Here is a 22,977-nt window from a genome sequence, read left to right as displayed (position 1 = left end):
TTTAATATTTTAAAGTATTATTGAAATATAACTCACCATAAGATTCATCCTTCTAAAGTATAGAAATCAGTGTTTTGATTATATTCACAAAGTTGTGAAACCATTATTACTATCTTAATTCCAGAACATTTTCATCACCCCAAAAAGAGACGCTGTACCTATTAGCAGTCACTCCCATTCTGCCCTTCACCCAGCCCCTGGCAACCACCAATCTACTTCCTGTCTCTATGGATTTGCCTGTTCTGGCATTTCACATAAATGGAATCATACAATATGTGTCTGGCTTCTTTCACTCGCCATGTTTTCAAAGTTTTTCCGTGTTGCAGAATGTATTAGTATTTTATTCCTTTTTATGGCCAAATAATATTCAATTGTATTGATATACTATTTTTGTTTATTCATCACTTGATGGGCATTTATTTTTTTTATATGATTTAATAGATTTTAAAAATTCAACTTTGTATTTTGAGATAATTATTGATTCACATATAGGAGTAAGAAATGATAGATCCCGTGCAGTCTCTTATCTCATTTGAATCTTACAATAAGCCTACAAGGAAGGCGTGTTAACTCTTTTCCAGAAGATAATTCTGGACCAGACAGGCTAAGTGGCATGCCTAAGGGCAGGGACCAGTCAGCAGCAGGGCTGGGACTTGAACCCAACTCCGCCCGCTCTAAAGCCCGCAGACCATCCAGCTGGCTCAGAGACGTGTCCCCAGACGCAGCGAGGGGTGCTCCTCCCCGGCGCTCTGCAGCTCATGGCTGCTGCTGGGGAGTGAAATGCAGCCTTGCTCTCCCCCGTGCAGTCTTATGGCTCAGACCTGCCTCTGTGTCCACTGTTTACTTAAGCTGGCTTCTGTGTCTCCTGAGATTCCTTAGGCATCGCTGGTCACCGCATGTGCAACAGCCTGGTGACGTCACTGTGTGTGTGTGAGGAGGCATCCCTCAGTGCATCGCATGGGGTGGGCCTGGGTTCCCTGATGCAGGCACACGGCTGTCATCGTCATGGGCTGTGCCACCATCCACGAGAGTTGGTCACCATCCTTGTCTTCCTTGATCCTCAGCTCCCCTCTGGAGGGCATCATGTTGTTCCCATGTGTTTGTGTGGGAGCTGAGGTCAAAGAGAAGTCTTTAGCCCACATCACAGAGGATGGGAGCAAGTGTTGGGTCCAGACATGACTCAGATCTTTCTGACTCCACACTGAGGGTGGGAACTTCCCCAGGTCCTGTTATACAGGACAACTCACTCAAAGTCACGTGCAGAGTTAAGAAGTTAAGAAGTCTAGTTCTTCTGCAACCTAGATCTGTCCATGAAAGTATCACACTGGCCACTGTGACTTCTTTTTTTAAATGTCAACAAAGCAGAGTAGTATAAAGTATAAAGCAAAAGTGTAATGTATCAAGAGGTAGAAAGTAGAGAGGAAAGTATAAAGAAAAAAGGATTGTGAAAATTTCCCAAAAAAAGGAATAAGGAAAAGTTACCTCTTAGTATGCAGAAATAACCCCTGTCTATTTTGGAGTATTTTTCCAGACTTTTCTGTGTGTATGTGATAATTATACTCTTTACCAGAATGGAATCATACTAGATGTGTTGTTTGGTAACTTGCTTTTGTCACTGCAGTGTATTTTGGACACCTAGCCATGCGCACTTAGCTGAGTGAATGAATGAGAGTGAGGAAATGAATGAATGACTTGTCTGCTCTCTTGTGCCACTGGACAAGTCAGGCTTTGTGAGCTCTACCCAGACTGCCTTTCCAGATCCGGGAGCCTTTGTCTCCATCCTATCGTTGACCCTGACCTCTGTAGCCTTGGACCTCAGTTTCTCTGCACAGGGGGTCACTGGTGGTGACGGGTGGTGATAGAGCAGAGGCTGGTGCTGACTCTCCACAGAGCTGGGAGTGGGTAACACTGTACCATCATTTCCATCCTCAAAATGCCAACAAAGATGCTGAAGCCCAGAGAGCTTAGGTGATTTGTGCCAGTCACAGAGTGGGAGGGGAGTCGGGATTTGAACTTGAGCTTGGCTGACTCCAGAGCACTCTTTACCCCAGAATGAGCATGCTCTAAGAATCCAGGGGAGCCAAAGCTGGGGGCAGGGGCAGCCATGCCCTCTCTGGGCTGTCGTGATGTCCCCACCTATAACACAGGGGCCTCTGAGGGCTGGCCAGTCCTGACGTTGTGTGAGTCTCAGGTCCCCATGCTGTCCGGCCCAGCCACCTTGCTGTTGCCCCTGAGCTGAGGTGGACCCAGAGAGGAGTCTGGCCCAGGACCTGCCCCAGAGCCCGGAGCCCTGCAAAGGAGCCACCATTGGCGCTGAGCCCTTGTGTCTGAGGGAGTTCCAGGCTGAGGGAACAGCATATGAGAGAGCACAAAGGTATAAAGTTCCAAGAGCCCAAGTAGCCAGTGTGAGTGGAGACTGGAGAGGGAGAAGGGAGCTTGGGGAGCCAGTCACCGCTGGAAGGCGCACAGATTCAGATGGTGGGATGCTGGAGATGCCAGGCTGAGGGCTGAGGGTTGTATCCTGAAGGCAGTAGGGAGCCATTGATGGGTTTTGAGCAACGTCGGGGGCAGATTGCAATTTAGGCGTCTCTCTGGCTGCAGGGCAAACGATGGATTTGGGGGCAATGGCCAGGGTGGAGGCAGTGAGGAGAGTAGCAGAACTGGCATACAGTTGGCACTGCCATGGGGAGTGAGTGGTCGGAAGACTTCACCTGGGCCACGTCCAGGCTCCCAACTTGCTTCCTCCAGGATGGAGCTGGAGACTCAGCTCTCAGTCCTCAGCCCCGCTGGCAGGGGGCCCCAGCTGGGCCCAAGTGCAAGGCAGTGATTTTTTTCCCCTGTAAATTATTGGTGCCCAAGTCATAGCTGCGTGGCTCAGCACAATGGCATCCTTCTCTTTTTGTCCTCCTTAATTTTAGAATCCAAAGCTAAATGTTTTAATTTTGCATTATTCCTGACATAATGCTAATGAGTTCCAGGTGTCCCCCTGAGTTGGGCTGCGCAGCCAGGCGTCTGGGCGGGGCCCTGCTCCCCAGGACTCCCTTCCCGCCACCCCCTCGGTTCTCAGCAAAGTGCCTCGCAGCGTGTTCCTCCTTAAGGACCCCTTCCTGCTTTATCATATGGTTGTAATTTTTTTCAGTTTACTCAGTCGTTCTTTTGTGTGGTGACCACAGGGTGTTTCTCCCTTACTCGAGGGATGGAAGGTTCCCATGAGAGTTGGACAGCCTGCTTGGCGCAGCAGAAGGCACACTTCCCTTTCAGTCCCCTGGGGCACCCCAGGCACAGGTGAGGGGTGGGATACCTCCCCCAGACCCTTCCAGCACTTTCCAACCTGTGTTGGACTGAACATCTGGAGAATTTGGGTTTTAAAGGAAATAAACACTCAGGGGATCTGAAAAGCAGTGTCGAGGCTATTATTGCTAGTATTGTTATTTTCTGGTCATTTAATTCTTTGTTTCTAGTCATTTCTTTCCTGTGGCCTAATGTTTCCTAAATCTGCAGACCCATCTGCTTGCTGTTGAACGCGACATGAGAACAGGGACAGGGCTTTGGCATCAGACAGCCCCGGGTGCAGTCCTGCTGCTCCCCTTACTCCCTGGGCATCCTGAGCACAGACTCTCTGGGAAAGAGGGTGATGGAGCACCTTCTGTCCAAGGTGCCCCGAAGAGCACAGACAGTGATGCACAAAAAGGGGGCCACAAGGGCCAGCTCAGAGGTGCACACTTCAGGGGCGGTTTTCCTCCCTTCTGCCTTTTCCATGTCCCCATGATGGGGCAGATAATGGTCTCTATTTTATTTATGTCCGGTTCAAACCTGAAGTGCACAGACTTGAATGTAAAAGGAAAAAAATTGTAACTTGAAAATTTTCCTTGAACTCCCATCCTCTTCTAAGCCCCCATAGGCTGGGTAGCAAATCTTCAGAAGTTCAGAAACCACTGCTCCAGTTCTGGGGGTGTGGGGGGCTTGCGCTGAACCAAAGGGGCCTCAGAGTCATTTCTCACACTGGCATCTTCTGAGCTGTCCAGCATCATGCCCCGTCTTTGGCCAAAACCCACCAGTCTCCCACCCATCTGAGAGGCTGCCTTGGGGACAGCTTGGACTCCACATCTGTGCATGGGACCTCCTGAGACATCCGGAGCCCTGCCCACAGGGGACCTTGGCCCTGCCTGGGTGGAGCCCTGCTTCAGGCCCTGCAAACCTAGCCGGGGGTGCTGTCAGCACACCGGAGCCTGGCCGCAGGGTGAAAGGGCAGAGCTCTGAGCCTCCCCACTTTGAGGGAGCCCTGCCGTCTCCCCACATCTTGGCTTCCCTCCAGCGTCCCTTTCTCAGCCGGACATTTTCCATGGGTGGGAACACAGGAAGCTTTGCTCTTCCTCCTGACTAGGCTTCTCCTGGACGCCATGAATTTGGGGGGCTCCCCGCCCTGCCCCACACTTCCCTCAAGGCTCGTATGTTTATTGCTTGCTTTTCTCATTCATTGACAGATATTCACACAAGCCCACTGTGTGCCAGGCCTGTGCTGCGCACTCTCAGATAGGTTTATGGCAGAAAATCGTTTGAAATATTAACTGCGAGTGACTCATCTCTGTCTTCAGAGTTCTTTCCATTGGACCCTGAGGCCTGAGATTTTGAAACCCAAAAGCCAGGAACTCACTCCTGTCTGCTCTGCTTTCTGCTAAGTTTTCGCCTCCCAGAGGCACTTGGGGGGAGGTACAGTGCTCTTTCTACATACCCACTTGACAGATGAGAACGGAGGCCCAGCAGGGAAAGGGATGCTCCCAGGACACCTGGCCCAGGGGGGTCTTCATTGGCTGAACCAGCTAGGTGCCCAGCTCACAGCTGAATGTCTCTTGCGCAGTGGGCCAGTTGGGGTTGGAGGGCATGAACAGTGGCTCCCAACCACTGAGAAGCCCCAGAGTGAGCCTATGAGCCCTGGCTCTGCCTCTGGCAGGGTTGATGTGATGCTAGTGGGACCAGGAAGAGAGGCGTCCTGCACTTGGTGCCTGGAAAGGTTTGCTCTGTCTCTTCTCGGCGTCTCGTCCCTTCCACAGGTTGGATTTCATTTGTTTTGTTGTTGTTGTTTGTGTAATTGGTCCCTAATGGCAATTGACCTTCCTTCATTAGCTTGAGTGTGAGAGCTGGGCTGTCATCATTCCTTCCATCCGCCATTATTCGTGAATCCAGGCACGGGGTTCAACCCGTGGTAGGAGGGAGCGATGTGGGGCCACTTGGCCCCACATATAGTGTGTGGCCCTAAGTTGCCATCACAGGGCCAACCCACTTGGGGCCTCCCAGTGGATCTGTGGTAGGTGGGAGAGTGGCGACAGTGCTGAGGCGAGTCAGCCTGGCCTGTTTATCCCACTGGGCCCCCGGCGTCAGGTCCAACCCAATTTAGACCCATCGGATGCCCCAAAGGTAACGTAGGAACCATCTTGCACCCTCCACGCGGCCCTGGTGAACATGCAGTCAGCCGACTCTTTCCCTGAGCACCTGGGAAAGGTTCGCTACCTCCTCTCTGGTGGGGCTCCCCCTGAGCACAGCCCTCTGTGACTCCTCCCACCCCCACCGTGACCTCCGCAGGCCCCGACTCCCCCAGCGCTGCACACACCAGCAGTCTGGCCCAGCCCTGCCCCTGCCCCCTCCCCCTCCCAAGGAGCCTAGAGCCTCGTGGGACATCCCTGGTGGGAACGGAGCCCCACTCACCCACGACCTCAGACAGGGACTTTGCGTGTGTACGTTTGTCATGATTCCCGCCGAGCCGGTGTGAGGTTGTCTTTCGGGTGATGGGTGCAATGTGCTGGGTCTCCTTTCTCCCCAGGCGGCCCCAGGGTGCTGCGGCTTGTGCAGGGCTCAATGCACGCAGCCGCCCCCGTGCGCTCCCCTGTCCTGGGCAGGCAGCCCTGGGTAGCTAAGCCCGAGGAGGGCAGGTGACTGGTGTAAGTTCACACAGTAGCCTGGGACAGAACCAGGCCTGGAATCAGGTCTTCAGACCTGATGTTTTTCACATCATGGACCCATGCCCTGTTGTTTCTTCTTGGAATTCAGGAGAGGGGCTGAAAAGAAGACTAACGTCTTCTGAGCACCTGTCCTGTGCCCAGTACCAAGGCCACACCCTGATGTCCGTAATAGTCTCTTGAGGCTAGAAGTGTCACCCCATTCGCAGGGAGCACACCGAGGTTTACGGGATCAGGAAGAGGAGGAGCTGGATCTGAGCCCCAGGCGGTGGGCGCAGGCTTATCTGGGGGAGGGTGGAGGCTGCAGAGAACCCTTTCGTTCATCCCGGTCCCTCCCCTCCTCCTCCTGGAGCAGTGCTCGCCTGCCTTACCCCCAGCTCTTAGGATCAGACGTTGACCGACCTGGAAAGGTGTCTCCCCTGCAAATGGGCCAGGTGCTTCTGCTTCTCAGTCGGCTGTGGAGGTGACACGGGCTGCCGTGTGGCTCTCCCGGCTGTGCCTGCCTCCCCTCCTGGGGGTGAGCTCCTAGAGGCCGGGCAGCACCCAGCAAGGCCCTGGGAGTGTGTGGTGTCCTCACAGCGGGTGAGCAGTGAGAGACAGGCGGTCCTGGCCTCAGTGCACCAGGGTGCTGTCCGGGCACTCAGAGCAGGGCAAGAATGGGGGATTAGAGAAGGCCTGGCACAGCAGGAGGAGAGGCTGAGGCTTGAGCCACGTGTAGGAGGGCAGGGAGGACTGGACAGGCAGAGGACATCGCATGGGCAAAGGCCTGCAGCTGGAGCTTGGGAAGGGGGAGTGGGCGCTGGGGTAGAGGTCAGCGGGGACAGATGCGGCGTTCTCTCGGCCACGTGTTTCCTTCCCAAAGCCAAGCCAGTCCAGTGCCGTGAGAAAGTCGGAAGGTACAGTGGGCTCGGCCGGCCCTTCCCACCTGCAGCCTCATCTCCCGGGCGGCCTGGAGCCGTGGAGAGGCGTGTGGGAGCGTGACCGTCCATGAGTCTGGCTGTGTTGGGTGTCGAGATGTTGGAGTGAGGACATGTCTTTATCCTCTGGCCTCTTGGAGGAAGCCTTTGCTGGATGTTGTCTCTGGGTGTCTCTGCCTGTGCACACACAGACCACCATGAGGCCATCTGTGTCCAACACGTGAGCCAGTTTCTGCCTGGGCTGTACATGGGGCTGTGTGTCAGTGTATCTAGAGTCCACAGAGCTTGTATGTTTGTGCCTCTGGTGGGATCTGAAGCTTGGCTGTCCTTGGGTATATGTATGAGTGTGTGTGTGTGTGTGTGTGTTTGCATGTGAGTGTGTGCTACGTGTTGGTGTCCTGGGGTTCTGTGTCTTTGACGTGTGGCTTAGCTGGCAGGAGAGGTGTTAGAGTGCATGTGTTTGCGTTTCCGGGTCTGTGGCTGGTGGCTTGCTCTGTGTGTGTGTGTGTGTGTGTGTGTGTGTGTGTGTGTGTGTGTGTCTGTGTGTGTGTGTGTGCGCGCACGCACACGCGGACGCCATTCTGTTCAGTCTGCCTGCTGCTGGGCCCTGGCCCTTAGCCGAGCCTCTCTCCACACCTCAAGCCATGCGCCCCCGCTCAACACAGGGAGCCTCCTGGATCCCGACTGTCTGCTTGGTGAGCAGACACAACTTCCCTGTGCACCTCCTGCTCTGGGGGGCTCCGCACACCCTGGAAAGGTGGCCAGGCCCTCTTGGCCCTCTCTGGCTGGGGACAGGAACCCGTTTCTTGCCCAGACAGAGACTTTCTGATGGAAAAGGGCACAGCCCAGAGCCTCTAGCACAGTGCTGGTGAGGAAGGGATGGGGAACCCGCAGCCCCCACCTTGCTAAGGCTCCCCCCAAGGGCAGGCCCAGGCTGACCAGCTCTGGGAAGGATGCCTGTGGCCCCCTAGCCCGGTCTCCCTCTGCCTCTTGTTGTGTGCCTCCAGCTTCTCTCGATGGTCATGAAGGCCTAGGGAGCTGAGAGATGCTCGCCTTGGATCTCATGGTGCCCCTCGGTCCTGGCTGCCTGGGACAGGAGTGGGCCCAGGCACAGAGGGGCACGGAGGCAAACCCAGGCTCCATCCCTTGTGAGCCTGGGGTCTCTCTCACATAAACTCCCTGGGGCTCGGTTTCTACCTCTGCAACAAGGGGACTTGTTGTGCTGGTTAATGGGACTCAGGAGATGTGTTTAGGGAGAGTTTGACCCAGTCCAGCACACAGTAAAGGTGAGAGCTGCTGTTATGGTCATGGTCTCCCTCTTGCTCCCATCTGCCCATTCATTCATTCATTCATTCACTCAGTCTGCACTGGGTGCCCAAGGCTGGACCAGACCCTCACGGACTTCATGGGGCACAGTCCAGGCCAGTGCCCTCCAGCCTCGTCTCCCAGGACTCTCCACATCTGTCCCTCCCCGGCTTAGCTCCACCTACCTCTGAGGACCCTTGAAGCACAAGACCCTCGTGGAAAACCCCTGGGGTTCAGAAGACAGTAACTGCAGGGCAGCGCCCCGCCCCCCCCCCCCCCCCCCCCCCCCCGGGTGCGGGATGAGGCGTGGACCTCAGCTCCCGGCTGGCTGGCCTTTCACGCTGGCCAAACACAGAATTATTTGACATCTTGGAGGAGGATCTGGCACCGTGCAGCTCTCCCATCCAGATCATTGTTGTAAAGTAGGTTAAAAGTTTGTTCAAAACTGAGAAGTTGATCCCCGAATGGCCTGCCAGACTGTTGTAACCCAATATATTTTACCCTTAAACCAGAAATGTGTTTGTTTAGAAGCAAGTCACTGGCAAGTGCCAAAACTGGAGGCATTTCCTCCCCTGCCCCCACCCACGTGCCCTGTTCCCCCAAACCTCCTCCTTGCCCTTTGTGTCCAGATCCTTAGCCAGAGCATGAGAAGGGCCTCCCTCCTCCTTGGCACATAGCCACAGGGGCCCGCTGTGTGCCAGTTCCCGTGCTGGGCATGTCCTTTTATTTACTGCCAGCAGCCGTTCGTAGTGGCCCCATTTTAGAGAAGAGAAAATTGAGGGCAGAGATGGGACATGACTCGCCGGAGCTCATGGCAGTCGGTGGCGAGGCACCGGCTCAAACTTCTGTCTGCACAGCTTCGCAGCCTGCAGCTTGTGGCACAGTGTCCCACTCCTCACATGTGACACAGGGCCCTTGCTCCTCCCCAGGGCCCAGAGGGAGAGAACGGGCGTGCCAGCTATTTCCGTACCAGGGCTGCCCTGAATGAACTTGCTCAGCCCTTTCACAGATGCCGGAAAGGCTCAGAGAGGGCAGCTTGCTGAGCAGGATGAGCCCAGCCCTGCAGATTCTGGTATTGGACCCAACACCCTCTCCCTCCCCCAGCCAGAGCTTGAAGGGTCCTTGGGCTTGGCCTGGAAGGGAAGATGGTGCCCCCTCCCCAGCTCCTGGGATGGCTTCTCTTGGTCTTTCATCTCCTGCCCTTAGTTCTGTGAGCTGCATGCAGCGGTAATGGATTGCGCTGGACTTTTTTCAATTAGGTTCCGATTTTCCCCTGCCTGTTACTATAAAACTCCAGATGGTCTAGGGCTTCACGGTTCCCGGGGTATTTTCCCCTGTTACTTGAAGCTTCTTTTGTAGCATGCCCCACATGTGGGAACTGGGCCTTTCAAGGCTCTATGCCTCAGTCCGGCTTACTCTTCTCCTCTGCGTTGCCTCTGCTTTCCTTTTTGTGTGGTGGCATCTCCTCTTGGGAGGCACGAGGAGGAAGGAGGGCGACCCCTTTTCCCAGCATTAGCTCTGCATCCAGGGCTGGGCCAGATTTTGCCTGGGGAAGGAACCCGGGATGTGAGCCTAGTTGGAAATCGTGGTCATAGTTCCTGAGTACCAGCCTGTTTTCAGTGCTTTGTGTCGGGATCCCTGAGGCAGTGGCCAGAGCAGTCAGGGACACACATAGACAGACTTGTACATCAGCCAGACCTGCGATCTGATCCTAACTCTGCCACCTACTGGCTGTGTGACGTCACTTACAGCCAGTGATGTCACTTTTCTGAGCCTCAGTTTCCTCATCTGCAGAGGAGATGCCTTTCCTCACCTGGGGCTAGAAAGGAGCCTCACCAGAAGAGTGTGTTGTCAGGATTAAATGAAACACCACACAAAACACACATGGCTCCTGGCTCCTGAGAGGTGAGTGAGAGGGTGTCACCGGTCACTTATATCGTTCTGAATTCACTCCAGTTTCATCTTCCTACATATTTTAATATTTGTGCATTCTAATTAAATAAGAAAAACCTAACACTCGTTGTTACGTTTTTGTAGGCTGTTAGATACTGCTTCTGTGCCTTCTCCCCTCTCTGTGTACCCCTCACCCACAGTAGGGACCCTCTCTGTTGCCCACAGCATGTGAACCTTTGCTTCTGGCCAGATGAATCTGTTGTGTTTGCTTGTATGACCTGGTGCATTTCAAATTCATCCCGAATGAGAGGTGCCCGGGTAACCCTCTGGGTGTGCACAGTTGGCATCGGGGCCCTGCCCACAGATTGCTGCATGTGCCCTGTGGTTCACCGAGAGCACCCACCCACCATGGGCCCAGGTAGTGCCCCATTTACAGATGGGGGATCTGAGTTCTGGCACGTGAAGTGTACTTGCCCACGCTCATCCAGTTGGGAAGAGTAGACTTGCACCCAGGCCACTTTGATGCTGAAACACAGTGGTGTAGGAGTGGAGGGAGCAGACATCACCAAGCTATCACCAGGAGCCAGGTCATACCATCCAGAATGCTGGGGTGAGGATTTGTACTTGCTGAGACACTGGGGAGCCTTGCAGGGTGTAAGGGGGAGGGCTCAGACTCACATACAGCCTTCAGTCTTTATTCTAGATACTGGGTATCATGTAGGAATGAATTGGGAGGGGAGGGTGGGAGGCAGGATGGCTGGTAGAGTGATCTGGGTGAGCAGTGCTGGGGTGTGGACCAGGGCAGTGGGTGGACATGCAAGATGTTTAAGAGGTGGCATTTCCCTGGCTTGGCAGATGGTTGGATGCGGGGGCCAGGGGGGAAGGAACAGGTTTCTGGCTCAAGCATCCAGGTAGAAGGTAGGAGGTCAGTGGCCGGGGAGTCCAGCCAGCGGAAGTGGCACCAGAGCTCTCCAGGTGAATAGCCCTGTGCTGCACTATTTGCTGGGCCATGTCAGTGGTTGCACAGGGTGGTTCCTGTGGACAAGCAGAGTGGAGGGCACAGGCAGACTGGGAGGGGCGGTGGATGTTCTAGAAACAGCTGAGAATCTGCTGAGCCAGAATGAAGGGGAGCAAGGGAAGGAGAGGTAGAAGTAGAAATGGGAGTTTTTGAGAGTCCTCTTGTTCAAAGCCATGGAGTGGTGATTCATTCTGGAGCAGGCGAGTTTGGGGATGTTTTGATCCCAAGACTCCACACTTGAGGCACACAAGTGACTTTCAGAGCTGGGGTTTGTCTGATGTTGCTACTTTGTGTTGAAGATGGATGGGTCACTTCCTTCTAGAAGAGATGGCAGTTCTGACTGCATCTGAGCCCAGGCTTGGTGCCCTCTGGCACAGTGGGCGCAATTCCCCCTCCTGGCCCCCTTGCAATGGGAGCACAAGTGTCCCAGGGGGTCTGCTTCCTGCAGGTTATATGCCTGGACATTGACAGCAGGGAGTAGGTACCTGGCCAGGGCAAAATCTGCCCTAGAACCTCAGGAGACTGGGGTATCGGGGGAGGAATATCAGGGAAGCCGCACTCTAGTGTGTATTCCCTGGGGTACAGACCCTATGGAAGCATCATGACACCCTTGGGTCCCCATAGCATTGCCTTAAGGCCCATCCTCCACCCCCCTCAAGGAAACTGAGACCCAAAGCCTGGGATGTGCCCTTTGACTCCATTTCTGTTCCAATAAGACCCATGTTTCCATTCTGGCAGCATTTGTACCCCCACAACACAACCGTAGTGGGGCTCCTCTCCCTGCTGCCCTCCCAGCCCCCACGCAGTCAGTGCATGGGGCCCCTTCAAGCCCTTCCCACCCCACAAGGCAGCCTCCCTCTCTTTGGCGGTACCCAAAGGGCTTAGGTGTGAAAAGAGTCTTCGGGCCACACCAATCAGTGGCAAACACATCAAGCAGGGCCTGCTGTTCTTTGCTTCTGGGGTCAGGAAAACCGGACCCACACGGGTGTCCTCCCTGAGGGCAAGACAGGAGCAGCCACCCCCCACCCCAACCACCACGGTAACAGTGACAACATCATGTCCCGTGTGACGTGCAGGTGTGCACATTGCCCCGCTGCCGCAACACCTCTGTGAGCTGGGTCCCCGCGTCTTCATTTTACAGAGAAAGAAATCGAGCCACAGAGAGGGCACTGACTTGCCGGGATGACAGAGCCATCTGCTTTCCAAGTTTGAACGCTTCACCCCAAGCTCTGACACACCAGACCATGGAGGGCATCAAATGCCAGGCTGAGGGGGCTGACTGGATGTCAGAAGGCACAGCAAGCCCTGGAGGGTCCTGAGCAGGGGTGACCTGGTCAGATTGACAAGTTAGAAACAGACTCATAGAGCATGAGAGCCGAGGGGCCTTGGGGGCTATCTGGTGAAGCTGCCGGCTGTAAGGCAGCAGAGAGGGGCTCATGAGAAGCTCGGATGCCCCGGCTCTAGGATTCCAGAGCAGGCCCTTCCACCACCGTGTGAGCCCTGCCAGGTCAGGGCTCCCCAGGGTACAGATGGGGGGCTGGGTGGGGGAGCAGACCTGTCCAGGGCACCTGTTCCTTGGAGGTGGAGCCAGGGATAACTCCCCATCACAGGAGGTGCTCGGGCACCTGCCCCTCCAGACTGTTCCCCAGCCCCCAGCCTGCTCCAGGCCCCAGGCCCAGGCTGACAACCCTGATAGGCCTGAGCCACGGGCTGGAGAGCTCAGGGTGTGTCCAGAAGGCTAGTCTGGATGTCAGGCTAGAGGGGAGAGATGGGAGTGAGGTGAGGGGTTAAGGAGTGAGAAGTAGAAACAGGACACTGGGGGGACTTAGGAGCCCACCATGCCCAGTGGAACATCACACACACACACACACACACACACACACACACACACACACGCACCCTGTCAACTCTGCAGAGGGACAGCAGGTCCAGGAGTTGCCACCCCAGGCAGAATGCCACTCCACTACTTACCTGCTCTGTGATCCTGAACGACAGCTACAGTGACAATATTGAGCAAGAACCTGGGATAAGCACTTACTGTGCAGTCTTCACAACCAGCCTCCGAGGTTGGTAGAACTCACCCAGTTTGACAGATGAGGAAACAGGCTCAAAGAATTGGAGGGGCTCACCTCAGATCACTCCCAAGTGGAACAGTCAAAATACACAGCAGGGTCCGTGTCTGTAACTGTCGTGCTGGTTCCCCCCCGCCCCAAGCCTCAGCTCCTGACAGTGGGAGAGGAATGTTTGCCCCGGGGGCTGTGGAGAGGATGCACAGTCACACTAGGGATGGTACCAGGCCTAGCGGAGTGAGCACACAGGTGCTGAAGCCACAGCATTCCCGGCCTCTTCTCTCTGCCTCTGTTAGCGCATCTCTGTGGTTGTTGAAGGGGAGGGTTGCGGGGACCTTGGCAGGCATCTGCAAGCAGAGTCCATATACATCTGGGATGCTAGCTCTGATGGGGGCGTTGCTCTGCCAGGGATATCTGCAACATCCTTGTCTCAGACCTGTCCTGTTGGGGCAGTTGCTACCCAACCTGCTGCTACCTTTGATTCTACCTTGAGGGATGGAGCCCCCATCATGGTGCCCTGGCCAGCTGCTTCTTATACCCCAGCCTGGGACTCAGCTCTGGGAAGTTCCAGTGGGGTGGGGATGGGCAGGACGAGCTGGGCCAACATACGCAGGCACAGCATGGGCACAGTGCTCATGTGAAGGTGTGGGGTTGGGGTACCTTGATGAACCCAAGGGAGGCGTGTGCACCCCTAGGCCCCAGAACCCCTGCCCTTACCACCATCGGATCACATTTCTAACACACCCTTTGCCCCATGAGTGAGATGCTAGGCCTGCTGGCAAGGAGCTCCCAAACCCTCAGCCTGGAGGCACAGAGAGAGGGCAAGGGATCTGCAGTGAAAACCTCAGCACAAGCTCAGGATGTGACCGAGGAGGAGCAGGAGGTTGGGGAGGGCTCCTCCAAGGAGGTAGTGCGTGCGCACCATGAGTAGATGTCTGCTAAGTGAGCGCAGGAAGGAAAGGCGTTCTGTTCCAAGGGAACAGCTCCAGCAGGCCTGGGGGCATTCAAGTTCCCAACACGTTTAGGGTCTGATCACTCCTGTGCGGCTGCAGCATAACGCGTGGGGTGTATGCAGATGGGAGGGGTGTCCGGCAGCGTTGGAAGACCGTGAACACCAAGCCACACATCCTGAAAAATGTCTGAATTAAATTGTCAGCGAGTTGGAAGGGAAGATGTCCCAGGAGAGGCACAGCCCGAACAAAGGCGTGAGGGCCGGTGCAACTGCGCTGAGACAGACGGCCGGCCAGACAGGCGCACAGACCAGGTGGAGAGATGATATATGGATCTCTGGAGTCAGGCAGACCCTCCCAAAGTCAGGAACAGCACGCAGAACTTGAGGAGTTATTGCCTCTCCACCTCAGATGTCCATCCCCCCGGCTCGGGCCGCAGAGGAACAAAGGGACTAGTTGGGGGCTAGAGGCGGCTTGCGCTTCGGCCACTGCTGTACCTCACTGTGCGTGAACTTGGCACAGGCCTTGCAGGAGAGCCAGGGGGGTGGGGTATGGCTTGTGGTCTATGTACTCCCCAAACAGGATTTCCTTCTGGTTTTGGTGCACAGAAAAGGCATAACATCTGGAAATAGGAAGCGGAACAGCTTCTAAAACCCAGCTGCGGGCAGCTTGCCTTGGACCAGCCGCAGCAGAGAACGGCCTGCAGTTGCGGCCGGGCCTTCAAGGGAGCGGCGTAGGGGGGAGCCCGCCCCAGATGGGCCGTTGTCTCTGGGTCCTTGTCCTCACGCCTGCCCTGGCCTGGGGGATGGAACCAGTGGCTCGGGAGAGGGAGCCCGGCCTCCTGTGATCTTTTCTTCCTCAAGGGTCACCTCCCCCTCTGCCCTGCCCTGGGAAGGCAGCAGGCACAGAGCAGCCACCTGGGCTTGGGCCCCAGACATGGCCTGCATCCTGTCCCAACCACGTGATCACCCCTGGAAGCCTTTGTCTCTGAGGCGGGGATGTTGAGGCCGCACACTGCACGGCTGTCGTGTGAATAAACTCCCAGCACCACAGGACGGAGCAGGTGTGGGCCAGCGTAGCTCCTGCCCAAGGCGAGCACCGTGGGAATGGCGGCCAGACGGTGGGGAGAAGCAGGAAGGGGCAGCCAGTCACACTGGGACCGGAGCAGGCTCTGCCAGGCAGTGTTTGAAAGCTTTTGAAGGCTGAAGGGGGTTGGATGGACTGTGAGGAGATAGGACATCCTTGCTCAGTGCCTTTCGGGAACAAAGGCTGGAAATTGCCTGGAGGACCCCTGCTGGTTCAAGCTTCTGGTGGGCAGTCAAGAGGGGCTGGAACGTGTGGAGGGCTGAGTGTTTAAATGCCAGGCCCGTGGGGCTTTAGGCAGGAGCAGCAGGGTCCCTTTCCTACATCAGAGCCTCCTGGGGTAGCTGTGTAGAGTAGGGAGGGAGGAGTTTGAAGTGAGAGGATTCTGGGGAGAGAGATGGAAACTGGGCAGCGGCTGCCGGAATTAGCACTGTGTGTGTTGTTCCCTGTCCACCCCCATCCTGACCAGGGGCATCACATGTCTGTGCTGTACCTACTGAATGCCCACTGCCCGGCATGGGGCCTGGTGCGTACTTGGTGGACGTTGAACAGATAAGCGGCAAATGATACATCAGAGACATTGAGTTTATAAATGTGGTCATTGTTCTGACAACAATCAGCATTGATGCTGTGTTTCAGGTGGGCAAAGCCCTTTGACAGTCCATGTCCTACCCCTTGGGGCCTTCATATCAGCTCTGAGTGATGGCTACACAGTCTTAAGTTTGTAGGCAAGGAAATAAGGCACAGGGAGATCAAGGGCACTGCTCAAACCCTGCTAGGACAGAGCCTGACTCACATCCAGGCCTTGGGTTGCAAATCCAGGGCTGTCTGCACTAGACGTGCACCTGCGTCCTGTCCATTCAGGGCTGTGCTGCCATTAGAGCAGCATGTCCTTTCCAGACCCATTAGAGGGCAGACCTGTCCAGATCCAGAGATGGAAAGACCACTTTTTTCTCCAGCCCCTAAGTCAGGGGTGTATTTTTTTCTGGACCCACCAGGGCATCCCAGATAGAGTCTGGGTCCCGAGCACTTCACAGGGAGCTCAACTGGGGCACCTGGAAGCCTCAGGCAGGGCCAGGGGGTGGGGGGGGGCACAGGATGCTGGGGCCCATTTCCAGGCTGGGCGGTGGGCCCCCCAGGGGCTGCAGAGCACCCCTCACCCGCCTCTCCTGCAGTTTGAGGGCTGCAGCAAGGCCTTTTCACGGCTGGAGAACCTCAAGATCCACCTGCGGAGCCACACGGGCGAGAAGCCGTACCTGTGCCAGCACCCGGGCTGTCAGAAGGCCTTCAGCAACTCCAGCGACCGCGCCAAGCACCAGCGCACCCACCTTGACACGGTAGGCCCGAGGGCAGAGGCCGAGGGCGGGGGTGGAGGCCGCACACGCCGCCCCCGCTTGCCTACTGCAGGGCGGCAGCTGGCCCCATGCAGACGCGCTGCCTTCATCCTTGAGCCCTGCTGACGTCTTGGGCAGGACGATTCTTTGCGGGGAGAGGCAAGTACTGTCATTATAGGATGTTTAGCCGTATCCCTGGCCTCTGTCCCTTAGATAGGAGTGATTTCTTACTTCTCCGTTGTGACAACCAAAAATGTCTTTCAACATTGTCAGAAATCCTGGGGAGGAAGACTTAAACTTTCCCCTAGTTGAGAATCGCTGCTTTAGTCCAGGGGTGCCCGTCCAGGCTAGTGTGGGTCCCACTGAGAGGGTGGACTCTCGTCCTTCATCCTATTCCCAGGCCTGTCAGTCACCCCGAGAGCAGGTCCTCCCTGCCCTTCCCACCCTCCGCCTCCGTGGAGACAGGCCAGAGGCTCTCCAGGGCCATTCTGTATCTCCCGGGCATGGGGGGTGAGGAGTTGAAGTGAGCAGGGCCTAAGACTCCAGGCCCCTGAAATAGTGACTTGGGTCCCAGATGCCTGTGTGTCCACCTCCTTTCCCTTATCTGTGCCAGTGTGGTGACCCACAGCTCCATCAGGGCATTGGTCCAAGCATTCTCTCCTGTGCATACAGACCTCAGTGATTAACAGAGCACTTCCTAGAACATCATCTCCCACGATCTCACACTGACCCTGCCAGTCACGGGGTCAATAGCCCGTCTGACAGATGAGGGAAGCAGGGCTCTGGATGGTTCACTGCCTGCTCAGCTGGAAGGTGGTGGCAGAGCTGACTCAGAGCTGGGCCTCACCCCAGTCTCACAGGACCCCTGTGAGGGGAGGCACCCAGCCTGGGAGGCCCCCAGCTCCCATATGCAGCAGGAGACGAGTCTGTAGCCAGACTCCACTTCTGGGCCACTGGCCTGTGTCTCTGCTCTTCGTGCACACGTTTGGGGAACTCTGCCTGTGGGGGACTGGGAGACGTGAGCGGCCATCTAGCCCCGCCTGTCTAGTACACAGACGTCCAGATGAGGAAACAGAGGCCCAGGAAGGCGACTGACACTTCCAGGGAAAGTTGGAGGCCACAGAACAGCAGAGGTCAGAGCTGGAGGCCCTGTGGGGTTTTATAGCTGGAAAAACCAAGACCCCCAAAAGGTGGGGAAAATGGGTAGCAGAAAATAGCAGGGACATTTTGGGGCCAAGCCCGGCCCTGGGTGGAATGTTCTCCACATCTCCCCTCTCCACTGATATCACACACATCCTCCCCCAGTTTAATCCGAGTGACAACCCACAAGGGAAAGAAACCAAGACTCAGAGACGCAGTCACTGACGGTCACACAGCTGGTACGTGGAGGAGCCGGGGTGCAGCTCAGTCTGCCTGCTCCCAAGCCCAGTGCTGCTTGCTGGAAAAGGGGAGAAGAGCCGAAGGGACAGGGTAGGAAGGAAGACCCCTGCCCCCAACCTGAGGCCAACTGCTGTCCCCACCCCTCCCCTCTCAGGCTCACTGTCACGCAGTTGACAAATGCCTGTACCTTTGTTACTGTCTCACATGCCTAGCCCTTGGGGCCTTTGGCACCAGCCCCGGCCCTGAGAGGCATGGTTTGTGCCCCAGCATCTCGCTTATGTCTCCCAGGGGCCACAAGGCCTCTCCGTACCCCCACCCCCTGGGCGACATCTCTCCAGGCATCTTGGGTTCACCTATCCTGACTCACCCCCTTCCTCCCCTCTCCTTACTGCATTTCCTGGACCCAGCCCCAAAGCAACAGGCCTTTGGCCCCCACTGGGTATGTGAACAGAGCTCCGAGGGCTGGGTCAGGTCAGGCCCAGAAAGAGCCCGCAGGGTTATCTCAGGCCCGCGTCTCCTCAGAAGGTCCTGGTCAAGCCTGGGAGGCGCAGCCACCAAGCCCAGCGCCCACGTGCCCCAGCCCCTTGGAGGCACCACAGGCGGCTCTCCGTGGCTAATTTGCTTTCCCAGCACCCGAGGCTCAGGCCCTTTGGGTCAGCCCCATGCAGGCTGGGCCGTGTTTTCCAGAGGGGACCCAGTCACGTCCCCAGCTCCCCTCTGGCACCAGAGAACGTGGGATTCTCTCCATGGGCAGGAAAGCAGTGGAACAGACCGGACAGAACCAGTCTGAGTTCTAACCTTGGCCCTCCATCTGGTCCCAGAGGTACGAGGAACGCCACCCAGCCTCTCTGGGCCTCAGTTTCCTCAAATACCTACCTCACGGGAGAGGGGTGGGGATCCACTGAGGCAGTAGGTGTAGATCCCAGATACAGGGTCTGCACAGCAAACTCAGGCCCTCCTTTCCGGACCTATGACTCACCGACAGTGCTGACCAAATCCTGCCACGTCCCAGGCGCTCCGTGTGGGGTTCGAATCCTGACTGCCACGGGCAGTCCTGCTCTGGCCTCCGTTTCCTTATAGAGAAGGTGGGGGTGGTAATGTCTCCTTTGCCCACTTCTCTGGACCATTCAGGGCCGCAGAAGAGAGAGGGCACCCTAGCAGAGTGTCGTGGGCCCTCCATTCACTGCGAGACCTTGCGCAAAGCATCAGCCTCGATTTCTTCACCTGCAAGGTGGGGACGCTTCTCCCGGGGTGGGCGCGCGGCTGAAAGGAGACCGTGGTGACCAGTGCTGAACACGGTGCCTGCGTGCCAGGACGGCTCGTAGGTGAGGAGCCGTCTTGAGCGCGGAGCAGGAGGGCTCTGTGGGTGCTCTGTGCTCACAGCTCGGCCTCGAGTGCCCTGCTGTAAACGAGGCTTGGGAGCTGGTACGGTGCCTCCAGGCCTGGGGTTTGGCTGCTGCTGGGACAGCCGCAGGGTTTCCCGAGGGCTCACGGGGGGAGCTGGGCCACAGGAATGTGCTGCACACGTCAGGCCCTGGAAAAACAAACACAGAGATGGGCTCTGTGCCCTCTTTCCAGGCGAGGGCGCCTGCACACACGGAGCTCTGTTTGTTTGCTTTTTAACAAAAGCGTGTGGATTTGTATCAGCGTCCCCAAGGGACAGGGCCTGGGAAGGGCAGGGCCCATGAGAGAAAGTGTGTGTGCGCATGTATGCGCGCGTGTGCATGTGTGTGTGCGCGCACGCGCGTGTGTGCCTTGTGTGTGCACGTGTGTGCGCATGTGTGTGCACATGTGTGTGCACGTGTGTGTGCATGTGTTGGGGTCGGGATCGGCCCGTGAGAGAGGGGTCCTGTAGCATGTGGGTCTGTGTCTGTGTCTCTGTGTGGTTGTGTGGGGGCAGGTCTGAGACCTGCCTGCCACCCTCCCGCCCATACCTTCCTTTCAGCGAGGCAAGCCTCTCACTGCTCTGTCTCTCTCTTTTTGCTCTCCTCCGTTTCTTTAACCTGGCAACTCTCCGTGGCAGCACCAAGGTACGGCCGTCTCTTTCTGCTTCCCCCTCCCCATGAGGTCCAGCAGGGCTGACTCACCTTGAGGTTTGGGGGGCAGTTCCAGTGGGCATGTCTGACAGGGACATAGGCATCACCTGCAAACACCCCCCACTCCCGCCGCAACATCCCCTGCAGTCGCTGGAGGCCAGAAGGCCCTGAGAAGTCGGAACCACTGGATGTGTTCAAAAAGGGCGTCTTAGGGACTTCAAGCCCCAGTAGCAGCTGGAGTCCCCATGCAGGGTCTTGTGGAAGCCCCTGTGGGGAGCCCAGAATTCAGTTACAGCCACAGAGCCCCTGCCCTGGGTCAGGCCCTGGGACCTGAGATGAATCAGAAGGGACCCTCCCCCGAGGCAAACTCACCACTGAACAGACCCAGCAGCGCAGGTGGACAGCATTGCCAGTGGAAGCCCAGGAGGGGGCGTGGGAAGAAGACTGGAGGAGAGGTTGGAGAGGAGGTGACGAGGGCTGGGTGGTGGGTGTGCAGGGGCGGGAGGAGGAGTCAGGGCTCAAGTCACAAAGAGCTGAAGCACCTGGAGATGGGCTGTATCCGAGGGCACCAGGGAGCCAGGGCTAGTTAGAAGGTGAGAGCATGGCCAGGCCTGTGAGAAAGGCCCTCTGGCTGCGAGTGTGAGGGGAGCTTGGAGGCTCAGAGAGCAGGGTGGGGTCTGGACAGGAACCAGGGGCGGCGGTGGGCATGGATTTGTTCTAGGAGAGGGATGGGGCTCTGAGGGGCAGGGACACAAGGGCACCGATGCCCGGCCTCCCCAGGGCTGCCTGAGGTCCAGTTCCCTTCTGGTCCCTCATGAGTGTTGGGTCGAGGACCTGTGATCCTCGTGGCCTGGGGACCAGTCTGGTGACTCTGGACCCACTGCAAGGCTTGGTCAGTTACTGCCAGCCTGGGCCCTGCCCTTCCCCAGCCTGGCCGTGTTCGTGCCCCCCTTGCCCCACGCTGTCCCCTCGTCCGCCCCCTGCCCCCCTCCTCCTCATGCCCCCGCCTCTCTAAGGCAACCACCTCACTCTACACATTGTCTGCTTGCTGCTTCTCTGCAGCTGTCAGCCCCAAAGGGTATAGTTTTCTCAGAGCCAGTGTCAGAGCTGGAAGAATCCTTAGAACGCGCTTGGCCCCATTTTGCAGAGGAGAAAAGTGAGACTCAGAGAGGGGAGGTGACTTACCTGAGGTCCCAGCATGAGGGTAGAATTGAGACACAAACCCCCTCCTTCACCACCAGGCCAGGCACCTTCCCCGCACCTGTGGGCAGGCCTGGCTGAGTCAGACCCCTCCTGGCCCAGGACACAGAGGGAGGGACGGGGCGTGAGCCTGCACCTGCCCCTCTCCCAGGCATCCTCCCCACTGCAGGCCACGCGGCGGGACCTTGGGCCTGGCAGGGGGCCCCCACTCACCCCGCCTCTGCCCTCTGATGTTACAGAAGCCATACGCCTGCCAGATCCCTGGCTGCTCCAAGCGCTACACAGACCCCAGCTCCCTCCGCAAGCACGTGAAGGCCCATTCAGCCAAAGAGCAGCAGGTGCGTAAGAAGGTAAGAGGGCTCCGTTCCCGGCCCATCTCTGCAGACGCCCCCCCCACCTGGCCTCCCGGCCGCCGGTCCAGCATCAAGGCAGGTACAGGCCACACTCTTTGCATGCATTCAGCCTGCCACAGCCGAGGGTGCCGCGGCCCCTCACCCTCCATCTGCCTCCCACCAGCCCAGGTGTCCAGACCGTCCCTGACTAAAATGGTTTAACTCATGATGGTTCAACTACAATTTTTCAACTTTACGATGGTACAGTGGAGGTTTTACAAATGCAGTAAAAACCATACTTTTGAATTTTGATTATCTCCCAGGCCTGCGACGTGCAGTAGATCCTCTCTCGGGATGCTGGGCCGTGGCCGCGGCTCCCAGTCACCTGCATGACCACGAGGGGGAACAAGCGATGCAGGAACAGCCCTTCTGTTCCCAGGCAGCCATTCTGTTTTTCACTTCCAGTACGATATTCAGTACGTTACACGAGCTAGTCAACATTTTATGATAAAATAGGCTTTGTGTTGGTGTCAGTGTTCTGAGCACATTTAAAGTAGGCCAGGCTGAGCTCTGATGTTCGGTGGGTTAGGTGTATTAAATGCGTTTTTGACTTTTGATATTTTCAACTTTTGATGGGTTTCTGGGGACATAACCCCGCTATAAGTTGAGGAGGATCTGTACTTCCTCACCCTCAGCCGGCAGACATTTATCCACCCACAGCTCCTCTCTCATCCACCTGCCCGCGGACCGTGGTTCGTTTATGAACGTTTGATGTTAGGCCCTGTGTGGGCATCAAGGATGCAAAAATAAAATGCCATGGTTCCCCGCCTGCAGTGGGGCCCTGGCAGCGAGAGACAGGCATAAAGAGATTAGGCACCGTATGAGAAAGACTGCAACAGATGTGTGCAGAGAACAGGGCACAGGGAAGGGGTTTTAGTCCGTCAGGGCGTGAACAGGAGGGTCGTGGGAGAAGTGACATGGGGATGAGGGTGGGGGGGCAGGGGTGTGCACCCTGGCCAGCCCGAGGGCTCACGGCTACGAGCCCTGTGGCCTTGGGCACACGTCTGAGCATCTTTGTTCTTCGTACCCTCAACTGTCAGATGGGGCAGTAGAGAACTTGCCTTAAAGGGCTGTCATGAGGATTAAATGAGTAAATCTGTGGTAAGGGTTTTGAACAGTACTTGGCCCAAAGTAAAAGTCGGTGGATGTGGTCATTAAGTCTTGAAGGAGTAAGCGTTGGGCTGGTGAAAGCGGTGCCCCAGAGAGCAACTGAAGCTTGAAACACTGTGCGAGGACCAGCCGGCCCCCTGCCTGTCTCGGGGCTGAGCAGCGAGGCACACAGAAGGGAGGCGGTGTGGGAAGCCCTGCAGAGGAGTCCGGGCTGTCCTGACGACAGGGGCTGCCATCAAGGAGTTGTAAGCAGAGAAGGGACAAATCCCCTTGAAAGATGGCTCTGGGGGCCGTGTGGAGAAGGGGTTCAGGTGGGGAGGGACATTTGAGGCAGGG

General features: G+C 56.7%; 1 protein-coding gene across 3 annotated transcripts in view; it reads left to right on the top strand.

Annotated features, from left to right (window-relative positions):
* GLIS1 (GLIS family zinc finger 1) overlaps positions 1-22,977 on the top strand; it is a 221,393-nt gene that overhangs the window by 182,103 nt on the left and 16,313 nt on the right. For all 3 annotated transcript variants that reach the window (XM_057697995.1, XM_057697989.1, XM_057697979.1), the window contains 2 exons: positions 16,365-16,526; positions 21,379-21,489. In XM_057697995.1, coding sequence (XP_057553978.1) covers positions 16,365-16,526; positions 21,379-21,489 — 273 coding nt within the window. The remainder of the gene's footprint in view (positions 1-16,364; positions 16,527-21,378; positions 21,490-22,977) is intronic.

This window comes from Hippopotamus amphibius, chromosome 1 (genome assembly GCF_030028045.1).
Source record: "Hippopotamus amphibius kiboko isolate mHipAmp2 chromosome 1, mHipAmp2.hap2, whole genome shotgun sequence".
NCBI lineage: Eukaryota > Metazoa > Chordata > Mammalia > Artiodactyla > Hippopotamidae > Hippopotamus > Hippopotamus amphibius.
Note: the sequence above shows the minus strand (reverse complement) of the source record. Positions and strands in the feature narration are given on the sequence as shown.